The 10700-nt window shown below is 55.9% G+C and overlaps 2 protein-coding genes across 2 annotated transcripts; both read left to right on the top strand.

Moving 5' to 3' along the window:
• Positions 1-797: 797 nt before the first annotated feature.
• Positions 798-4119, top strand: ALKBH6 (alkB homolog 6). The gene is given in 8 exon segments (XM_031961584.1): positions 798-818; positions 1164-1219; positions 1294-1362; positions 1581-1641; positions 1840-1991; positions 3643-3765; positions 3851-3917; positions 3920-4119. Coding segments are annotated over 7 exon segments (726 nt in total). The 5' UTR covers positions 798-818; positions 1164-1165.
• A 910-nt stretch (positions 4120-5029) lies between these two features.
• On the top strand, positions 5030-6909 carry SYNE4 (spectrin repeat containing nuclear envelope family member 4). Its single transcript, XM_031963108.1, has 4 exons — positions 5030-5145; positions 5498-5674; positions 5848-6102; positions 6573-6909. The coding sequence occupies exons 2-4, from the start codon at positions 5552-5554 to the stop codon at positions 6858-6860; spliced, it is 666 nt and encodes a 221-aa protein (XP_031818968.1). The 5' UTR covers positions 5030-5145; positions 5498-5551; the 3' UTR covers positions 6861-6909.
• The last annotated feature ends 3791 nt before the right edge of the window (positions 6910-10700 follow it).

Raw genomic sequence — 10700 nt, forward strand, 5'->3', positions numbered from 1 at the left:
AGGCACCGACACGTGAAGAGAGGGATGGTAAGGGTAAGCCGAGAAGGACAGGCACGGGGATTGGCCAAGATCTCAACAAAGCCCGCCTCTGTATTCTTCCGACCGACTGACTGGAGAGTAGGAGAAACAAGAAGGGAAGGCTCAGAAAGTCTAGGATTGGACGATTCTAAGAGGAATCCCGCCTCTTCTATTTCGTATTGGTCAGATTCTCTGGAACACCCTTTCTTTGGGCGGAACCGTAGAGAAGACGGTGAGGGGGCGGGCCTCCTGAGTGTCCAGGCAGATGATTGGGCAAAGACTGTAGCCGCGAACCGTCCATTGGAAAGAACAGGTGACCGTCTCAGAGTCCGGAAGTCATGAAGGCCGTGGTCGAGACCATAAAGAGAGCAACTCGAGGGGTGAAACTAGAATAGAGTTTGAGGGCCGAACCAGGCCGGGCCGCTGGCCGGCTGAAGGTGAGACCCATGAAAACTAGAAGGCGGGAAGTGCAGGGGAAATCAGGAAAAGATTCGTTTGGGGGATCAGTGAATGAACTCGCCCTGTAGAAGGAGGGAGGGAAGTGGGTTAATCCAAGATTTGGGAATCAGTTTAGTGGAATGAGGGCTGTATGTGGACGAATGGTTTGGTCCGGGATGGGAGGACAAGAAAGGTTTGGTTCAGGGATGAGCGGGAATGGTTTGGTCCGGGATGGGGGTGGTGACGTAGAATGGTTTGATCCAGAATGGGCGGGGCAAATTTTCGTGGGCGGGGCAAGTAGGGAATAGTTTGGTCCGGGGTGGGGGGAAGCGAGGGAATGGTTTGGTTCGGGGCGGGGAAAGGTCCGGGGATGGGCGGGGAAAGAGAATGGCTTAATCTGTAATGGGGGAGGGGAAAACGGGGGGGGCGTGGAGTGGTCCGGGATGGTAGGGGCAGGAGGAAGGTTGGGAGGGAGTTGCTCCTAGGTGGAGGAGAATGAGTTGGTCCAGAATCATTGGGGGAGGGGGGGATTGGGGAGGGGGTTGCCTTGGGACGGGGCTGGGAAGGGGAATTGGGGACTTCGGAGAGTGGGTTGGTGAAGCATTGTATGATGAGGGAGGGCCAGTGTCTGGGAATCGTGGGGGAGACCAGAAGGGAATGGGGCAGGGGGCAGTGGTGACCTCCATCTTCTTGCTTTCCCCCAGCAGCAATGGGCGACTTGGATGCTGTGATCCCTTCCCTGGAGCCCTTCAGGGTAGAGCAGGTGAGAGATGGACCTGGGAGGGGGGGCTTGTTAGGGTTCAGAGGTCAGCCTGACCTGTTCCTCTCCCCCTTCAGGTCCCACCCATCATCTACTATGTCCCAGACTTCATCTCTGAGCCAGAAGAGGCGCAGCTGCTCCGACAGGTGACCACCGCCTCCCACCGCCCACTGTGAGCCCCTGCCCAGCTGTCCAGCCCAGCACTCCTTTCCTGCCCCCCCACCTCCCCCAACACATCAGCTGTTAGCCATTAGCTCCCCGAGGGCAGGCACAGTTCCTAGGTTACCTTGTGACTGGTACCCTGGAGCGGGTCAGGCCGGGGTCAGTCCTGTGTCCCAGGGTCACATTCTGATCACCCCGTTAGGTGTATGAGGCTCCAAAGCCCAAATGGACACAGCTTTCTGGGCGGAAATTACAGAACTGGGGTGAGTGCTTCCCTGACCCTCCACCATGAACGCACCCCATGGCTGGTTCCGGAGGGAGAGGGTGGGCATCCCTGGCTCGAGACCTCGGCCCTCCAAGAGAGCTGGGCCCGACTGGAGGCCTGCGGTGCTGGGATGGTCCCGAGGCTCTCTGGGGGTGACGTCACTTCCTTCTTGTGCCTCTGCCTTGGTCCTCCCCAGGTGGGCTCCCCCACCCAAAGGGCATGGTCCCTGAGCAGCTGCCTCGCTGGCTCCAGCGCTGGGTGGATGCTGTCTCTGCTCTCGGCTTGTTCGGGGGTTCCCAAGCAAATCACGTGCTGGTGAATGAATACCGGCCAGGAGAAGGCATCATGGTGAGTCTGAGCTCCTGATGCCTGACCACTGTACCCCTGGGGGGCATCATGGGAAATGTGTGACCTCATGCCCGGCCACTGTACCCCCAAGGGGACATCATGGGAAATGTGTGACCTCACACCCAGCCACTGTACCCCAGGGGAACATGCTGGGGAAATGTGACCTCTTGGCCACTGTACTTTTAAGGGACATCATGAGGAAATGTGACCTCACCCAGCCACTGTACCCTGGGGGCACATCATGAAATGTGTGACCTCATGCCCGGCCACTTTCTTTTAAGGGGCAGCCTTAGAAATGTGTAGCCTCACACCAGCCACTGTACCCCTAAGGCATCATAGAAATGTGTGACCTCATGCCCAGCCCTGTACTAAGGGACATCATGGAAATGAAGCCTCCACCCCCAGCCACTGTACCCTAGAAAGTATCATGGGAAGTATGTGACCTCATGCCCAGCCACTGTACCCCAAAAAGGACATCATGGAAATGTGACCTCACACCCACTGTACACCCTAGAGGCATCATGAAATGTGTGACCTCCTTGCCCAGCCCTGCTTCAAGGGCATCCCCTCATAGAAATGTGTGACCTCATGCCCAGCCACTGTACCCCCAGGGGGCATCATGGGAAATGTGTGACCTCATGCCCGGCCACTGTACCCCCAAGGGGCATCATGGGAAATGTGTGACCTCACACCCAGCCACTGTACCCCTGGGGGGCATCATGGGAAATGTGTGACCTCACGCCCGGCCACTGTACCCCCAAGGGGCATCATGGGAAATGTGACCTCACACCTGGCCACTGTACCCCTGGGGGGCATCATGGGAAGTGTGTGACCTTACACCCGGCCACTGGGCCCACAGGTGCGCGTCCAATGGGCATCCTCAAGGGGCTCAACCTACACTGAGTTGATGAAATGTCCCTGGGGAAAGGCAGAGCCGCCTTGAGGCTGCCCCCCTGGAGGAGGAGCAGGGCCAGGGAGGCTCTGTGAGGAGTCATGGGCAGGAGGAAGCAGCCTTTTTTTTTTGGGGGGGGGGCGAGATCATCAGGGTCAGAGATCAATGGTGGGGACGTCGGGGAGGGGGCTGCTTCAGCCGGGCAGAAAGCCCTGGGCACCAGTGGAGGGCCACTTCCTCAGGGTGGGGACCTCTTGCCAAGAACGTCACACACTTTTGATCTTCACAACTGCTCAGGGAGGAGGTGCAGATGGGGAAACTGAGGCACAGCTGTCAGGATCACAGAGGCAGTGTGAATCAGCTCTTGTGACTGCCCCCTGTGCCACCCTGGGAAGGGCATCTAAGGACTGGGCAGGGGGTGGGAAGACCCTCTGCTTCTGGCCAGAGGGGCCTTTAGGCATTCAGAATCCTGGGATTCAGCAAGGATGGCGACGGCAGGGAGACCCAGGAGTGTGAAACCTGGTGAAATCTCCACCTGACTGGGAGGGGGGGATGACCCGCAAGGGAGCAGGGGCTGGCCAGGAAGATGCCCAGGTCACCGAGTGATCCCATCAGGAGGCCGGCTCGGGGGACTGAGGGCATCCTGTGGGACAGATGCACCCCGGGGTGCCCTCCCACCCCAAATGCTCCCGGGGCCCCCTGGGATTCCTGTAAATGCCCCCATGGGGGTTCCCCAATCTGGCTGTGCCCCTCCCTCAGCCCCACGAGGACGGCCCTCTGTACTACCCCACGGTCAGCACCATCAGCCTGGGCTCCCACACTGTCCTGGATCTGTACCCGCCCCGAGGACCCGAGCTGGAGAAGGACCCACGGGAAGAGCAGGTGAGGGGCTGCTGCAGGGAGGGACATCCTGGCCCGGGCCAGACGGCTGGCCTCCCATCCTCAATCTGGTGCTTTCTCCTCCCAGCCCCAGCCACCCCGTCTCCCTGCTGGGGAGCCAGGCCTCCTGGTCCTCCGAGGGGAGCACCCCACCCTCCCCTCCACCTGCCCTCTGGTGGACCTTCCGACACCCCTGTGGCCAATGCCTCGGCCTGCCCCTCCGCCCGGCTGGGGGCCCTGCTCCCCCGGGGCACGCGCGTCTCGCTGACCATACGCAGGGTCCCCCGAGGTGGGGTGTCCTTGAGCAAAAATCTCCCAAGTAAACCCAGGGGTCTCCCAGCACCACAAGCCAATTAATCCCTCAGCTGCTGCGCCCGCCCTGGCTCCGGGTCCGAGTCAGCAAAGTTCCGGGGGAAGCAGCTCCATCCCCATCTCTGGGGGATGTTTCCACCTGCCAAGTTCCCATCCTGATTCCGAAATAAACTACAGTTGCCTCGGGCTTTTAGATTTATTGGGGCTGGGACGTCTGGGAGCAGGGGCAGTGTCCTAGACAAGGGGGGGAAGGGGGGAGAGAAAAGGGGCAAGGGACCAATGGGGGGAAAGATAATCCCCTGGGGGAAGGGAGGGGCCCTGGGGAGGAGGAGAAATCTGGTGTGAGGGAGGAGGGGGAGGGGGGGAGTGGGGGATCCCAGGTGGGGAGGAATGGGGGGAGGGGAGGATTGGGGGGAAGGGAGGAATGGATGGGGAATGTGGGGAGGGGAAAGGAGGGGAGGACACCTGGGGAGGGGGATGGGGGGGGGGAGGGAGGATGGATGGGGAGGATGGGGGATGGGGAAACAGGTGGGGGAGGGGAAAGGGTGGGGGGGGAGATCCCGGGTGGGGAGGATGGGGAGGAAGGGGAAAAGGAGGAGGCAGGGGCTGGGGGACCAGGCTTGGGTACCTTCAGGAACAGGGTATCTGGATCCCCAGGGGCCAGAGGGAAGACCAGGCTTCAGGAATGAAGGGGTTACAGTTACCCAAGTGTCACCTGAGCTGGGCGTCAAGTTTCCTGGGTGCTGCCTCCGCCCCGGTTGGGGGAGGGGAAGGGGACGGCTGGGCCTCCCTGAGGAGACGCCCCCAGTCCTGGGTGAGAAGGGGCCTTTCCTGGGACAGGAAGCGGGAATAAATGGGAAGCTCGTCCAGGCGGGAGGTGGGGGCCCAGCAGAATGCGGCGCCCCGAGGCGCCCCAGGCCGGCGCCGGACTCCCGCCATTCCCCTGCCCCTTCGCCCCCCCCGTCAGGCCCCTCCTCGACGCCCGGAACCTTCCTGCCCCCAGCAGCAGATGCCTGGACCTTGGCCCCTGCTGGGAGCGGCTGCGGGCCCGGCCTGACTCGGCCGCTGCAGGTACAGGGGGAAGGGAGGAGATGGGGCCCCGGGCAGGGCAGAGGTCGGGAGAATGGCCGGGGAAGGTGGGGGGCTTGGCCCAGGGCCCCGGAGGGGAGACCCCGCTGTGGCTGCGGGTGGGTCTGGGGCCCGGGACCCAGAGCTTTAGGGACATGGCTGCATCCCTGGCTCGCTATGGGAAGAGAGGGCCTGGCCAGCCGGGTTTTTGAGGGGACGGTAGCCACAGGCGGGGAAGGAGGGGGCTGGGGGCCCCAGATCCCTGGGGACTGAGCGGTGTGGCTCCACCTGGAGGGGCCGACCGGGGGCTCTCAGGCCTGGGGGGACTGGTCCCCAGTGTCCCGGTTCCCCCTAGGCCTTCCCGGTTAATGATCAGCCAGCAGCGGAGCCGGCGTCGGGGGAGGGTCTGATGCGGAGGAGGGAACCCCGGAGCTTGGCCACCCTAGAGGAGGGCAGGCCGGCCCCAGCTGCTCACTGTGAGGGTGTCCGGCACCCGGGGCGGCACCGCGGCCGGCTCATCGCCTACAGCCTGGTATGGACCACCCCGGCTCTGGTGACCCTTCCTCAGGCCGCTGCCCCTCTGATCCCAGCCCTTGAGAACGCCACCCTTGGCCCTTGGGATCCTTAGCTCCCCCTCCCCAGTGAGTCCTGCCTATAACCAGCTCTTCTGACCCTTGACTTCTTACCCCTGACCTCTGCTTGCAGGTGTTTGAGGACCCTGCCTGGATCCAGGATTCAGATTCAGACACTGACTCAGAAGGGCCCCGGGCTGCCCCAGGGGGTCTGGGCCCAAGGGTTGGGATTGGGGGTGAGAGGAGTGGTCTCCCGCTGGAAGGTCCCGTAGCTGAGCTGGAATGGGACCCCACGGGGGATGTGGGGTGGCTGGGTACCTTCAGGAGCAGGAGAGGCTGGACACCGGGCTCCCCCTGTGAAGTGTGCGGACACATGGAGCCCCTGGGGGTGAGTCAGAGCTGGGCCTTGGGCTGGGGCGGGGGGCTGTCTGTCTGTCTGTCTCTCCTATGAGCCTGTCTGTCTCTTCTCTGGATATTTGGCTCCCTGCCTTGCCCGGGCTCTTGGGGGGCGGCGGGGCTCGGTGTGGGAGAATGAGGGGGAAAGAAGAGGGGAAAGAGACCCAGAGGGGGCAAGACAGAGACAGAGACACAAAGAGCCTCAGAGAGACAGAGAAGTGAGAGACAGAGAGAAGGAGACCCAGGCGGACCGGAGGGGGGCTCCTGGGTCTCGCCTGGGGCCGCCTCTGACCCAGCATTGGGAGCATGGGGAAGGGTTTCACTAAGAGGCTGGGGGGGGGGGAAGGGGGGAAAAGAAGGGGGGGACGGTACCCTGGGGATCCGAGCCCCCTCCCACACCCTCCGGGTCAGGGGAACCCAGAGAAGTTTTCCATGTGCCCAGCTCGGTGTTTCTCGCTACAGGCGTGGTCCCTCCAGCCGTGGGGCGCCCCCCGGGCTGTGGCCCCCCCGGACAGGAAGCAGCCCAGCCCCCGGGATGTGACCGTCCAGATCCACAAGGAGGGGGAAGAGCCAGCCGGGGGTGCTCAGCCCCCCCGCGCCCGCCGCCCCCTCCTCTTTGTGCTGCTCCTGCTGCTCCTTGGGGTGGCGTGCCTCCTGCCGCCCCCCAGGGGGCCTCACTGCCCCCCTCCACGGCTCCCCGGGTCCCTGCACCTGGTCCTCAGCTATGTCAACGGCCCGCCCCCAACCTGAGCCCCCAGGCCCTCCAGGCAGACCCCTGGAATAAAGCCGACAAACCCGACTTCTTGTGTAGTTCTTGTCCTGGAGACCCCCCCCTCCCCCATGGGGTGACAGTTCATGCTTCCAGGCCCGGAGGAAGGGGAGGAGCCCGCCCCAGGGCCCAGGGTGTTCCTGCATTTTCAGGGGTCCTTCTGGGGCTGCGATCTCCGGCCCTCCCCCTCAGGGGCTCACAGTATTCCGAGCCCCACCTGAGGCTTCCAGGGCCCGAGTGTCTCTGGTCACTCCTGTGACTGCAGCCCCAGGTGGAGAGGGGCCCTCCCTGTGACCGCCGGGCCCTGACTGGCTGCTCGCAGCCTCTCCTCCCCCCTGCTCCTCTGGCCAGCCGGTACCCGGAGCTCTGTGGCCCTTGGGGTCAGTCTGGCGGGTGGGGGGGGGAGGAGGTTCGCTGTTTGGAACCAGGTGGCCCGGCCCCAAAGAGCTGATACTCCAGTTTCCATATAACCCCCCTTCAACGTGCCCTTAAGAGACCCCCCCCCTCCATCAGCCCTCCAACTCACACAGCTACAACACACACACACACACACACACACACACACACACACACACACACACACACACGCCAGTCTCTTATTAATCTATACAAATGACCCATGAACATTTATTAACGCCTGATAAGGGGCAGAGCATGGGAGTCACCAGGCGCCAGCCACGGCACTGTTCCCACATGGGACCCATCTGTCATTCTTCGTGCTAACCGACAACGCGGCACACAGAAAAAGTCGGAGAAACCGTTTCTGGGTGATCCGTCATTTTGTCAATCATCCGAGCGGATAATTCAAAAAAGGGGTCACTGGTGTTCTCAGGTGCCAACAATTAAGCCAACTCCTACGCCCTTGGAAGAGTGGGGGCCTGGTTACCGATTAATGAGAAAAATGACCATGATGAAATGTGGGTTTATTTTAAAGGGACTCAGCGTTTATCCTGGATAAAGACATATCTCTTCCCCAGACTCCCCTGACTAGGGCAATCTAGACAAAAGGGGTCTCTACCAGGGCCAGGCTGAAGGGAAGCCGAGGGGCTGGAACTGACCTGAGACCGGGTGGGTGGGGCCTCCAACCTGGGATAGCAAGCGCTTCACCCACCTCCAGGGTCCTGCAGTTCAATGTCCTGAACTACCTAGAAATCCCAAGTCAATAACTGAGTAGTAAGAGAAGAGAAACAATCCTCTCTCGTGGAAACACTAATTAAACCGATGCTCATCCTAGCAATGAAATCTTAACAACCAACTGGGTAAACATTTCTTTATATTATTTATTAGATAATTTATTATCTGATATTTATTAACTATTAATCTCTTTAGGAACAAAACTATTTTTTAACTTTGTTTTCTCTATTAATCTCTAGGAACACTATTTATTAATCTCTTTAGGGACAAACTGTCAAGCTCATTTCTTAGGGCCACCCGGTAAGCCGATCTCATACCAGTCCTCAATGACAAGGGTCTCTCTTTGCCCACCTGGAAGCACCGGGTCTCCTTCCCGGGGAGCCTGAAAGGCTCAGTCCTGCCTGAAAGCAAATCTGGGGATGCTTGAGTCTCAAATGGGGAGAGTCTCGGTCACCCAAGAGCAGGCTGAAGACCGAGGGTCTTTAATGGGTGTCTACTGGTGCTAGTTTGGGCATTAAGTTAAATTCAAGTACTGAACTGATGACCTAAGTTTAGGGTGAAAGGAGAACATCTTTCAAAGATTACATCATTAGCAAGTATTTTATTAGGGGTTTACCCGATTGGGGGAACGGGTCTATTAGCTTCCTAAATCTAATGTCATTAGTAGCTGTTTACTAGGGGTATATCGATCACTTACTACAGAAAAGAAGGCGCTCATCAGTCACCAAATGCAAGCCTAAAACAGGAGGAGGCAAGATGGCAGAGTAAAAAAACTCTCAACCTTCTCCTCTAAAGAACTGCTTCAAGAGAATTATATGGATACGATGCATATATTTTTACCATGTTTAACAGATATTGGATTACTTGCATTGTAGGGGAGAGGGTGGGGGAAGAATCGGAACACAAAGTTTGGCAAAAGTTAATAGTCCATGCATATGTTTTAAAAATAAAAACCTTTAATAATAATAAAAAAATGGATTGTCCAAAAGTGGGGGAAAAAACTACTTTAAATTGAATTTTAAGCAAATAACCAACAAGAAATCAGAATAACTCATGTTCCCATCCAGGGAATTGCTTAGGAGGATAGAGAGATTCGCAGATACTGTGGAGGAGACAACCCAGGAGTAGCACGGTGGAAGCAGAGCTGTGGGCCTCGAATCGGTAATGGGGGCTGCAACAGGATCAGACAGTAAGGGAATAGAACTCTGGTTAGAAAGAGATTATGGGGGATCCCTCTACAGGGATTTGTGAGGGGATCACTGGGCATAGAACTCTACTGTCCATTACTCAGTTCCAGGGCAGAGAAGGGCAGTTGCAGTCATGAGAAAGGAGTGAACCTGGGAGAAATTCCAAGGCAAAGAGGGGTGCTGGTGGGAACAGGGGCCCTTCCTCAACAAGGATCAGGGGGAAGTGAACAGAACCAGCCCCGTAACACACCAAAAACTTACAGCTCCACAACCCCGTTCCCCCACCATTCTAGACCTAGCTGTGAAAACTGCAGAAAATAAATCAGATGACGAGATCAGATATCCTCGTAAGTCCCCAAAATGACCAGAGCCCAAATGTAACATAAAGTCCATAGTCAAGAAATGGGCTAGAAACCCAAGCAAACAACAAGAAAAGAACCTGAGAACCTGACCATAAAAAGCCATCATAGTGATGGGGAAACTCGTTACAAATTCAGAAGACAAAGATTTTAAAAATCTACAGAACCTCAAAGTAAAATGCTGATTGGACACAAACCCAATAAGAATTCCTAAAGAATGAGACCTTTTTTTTAAGAGCAAAAAATGATTAAAGAATTAAACAAAGGAGTAATTAGATGTGGCAGTATTATCGAGCACTGGTCTGGAGTCAGGAGAACCTGAATTCAAATCCAACCTCAGACACTAAATATTTACTAGCTGTGTGACCTGGACAAGTCACTTAACCCCAGTTGCCTAGCACCATCCCCCTATTTTTTTAATTAAAAAATATATAAGAGTGCAAGAGGAAAATTTGGGAAAGAAATGAGAGAAATGCAAATAGATTATGAAAAGAGAATTGACAGCTTTATAAAAGGCATAAAAATATTGGAGAAAATAATTCCTTAAAAATTAGAATTAGCCAAATGGTAAATTAGACAACATTATTGAAGAAAATAACTCCTTAAAAATTACAGTTAGTCAAGAGGAAGCTAATGATTCCACAAGACATCTAGAAAAAATAAAAGAAAGTCAAAAACCTGAAAAAAAAAATAGAAGAAAACATAAACTATCTCATCGGCAACTGTCTTAGGAAATAAATCAAGTAAAGAATTTTAATTTAAGAATTATTGGACTATCTAAAAGCCATGATCAAAAGAAGAACCTAGAAGTCAAATTTCAGGAAGTTTTAAAGGAAAAGTTCTTATTTTAGAGCCAAATTATCAGTATAAAAAATGAAAAGAGTGAATGCATAAGCAATGAAGATGAAATTAAAGTAATTATTAGAGCTTTGTGGTCCAATTATATGCCAATAAAACCGACAATCTAAATGAAATGAGTGAACATTAAAAAAAACATAAACTGCCCAAGTTAATGGAAGAAGAAAAACAATCCTATCTTTCAAAAATTAAATTGAACAAGCTATAAATATGCTTCCTAATAATTAAAAAAAAAAAGTCTAGGACTTGATAGATATACAAGTGAATTCTACCAGACGTTTAA

The sequence above is a fragment of the Sarcophilus harrisii genome, chromosome 3, assembly GCF_902635505.1.
Source record: "Sarcophilus harrisii chromosome 3, mSarHar1.11, whole genome shotgun sequence".
Classification (NCBI taxonomy): Eukaryota; Metazoa; Chordata; class Mammalia; order Dasyuromorphia; family Dasyuridae; genus Sarcophilus; species Sarcophilus harrisii.

Excerpts from the sequence above, each read along its gene's own strand:
- SYNE4 (XM_031963108.1), top strand. The coding sequence starts at position 5,552 with ATGCGGAGGAGGGAACCCCGGAGCTTGGCCACCCTAGAGGAGGGCAGG. Across the intron at positions 5,675-5,847 it reads GGCTCATCGCCTACAGCCTG|GTGTTTGAGGACCCTGCCTG; the intron begins GTATGGACCACC and ends CTCTGCTTGCAG. Across the intron at positions 6,103-6,572 it reads GACACATGGAGCCCCTGGGG|GCGTGGTCCCTCCAGCCGTG; the intron begins GTGAGTCAGAGC and ends TTCTCGCTACAG.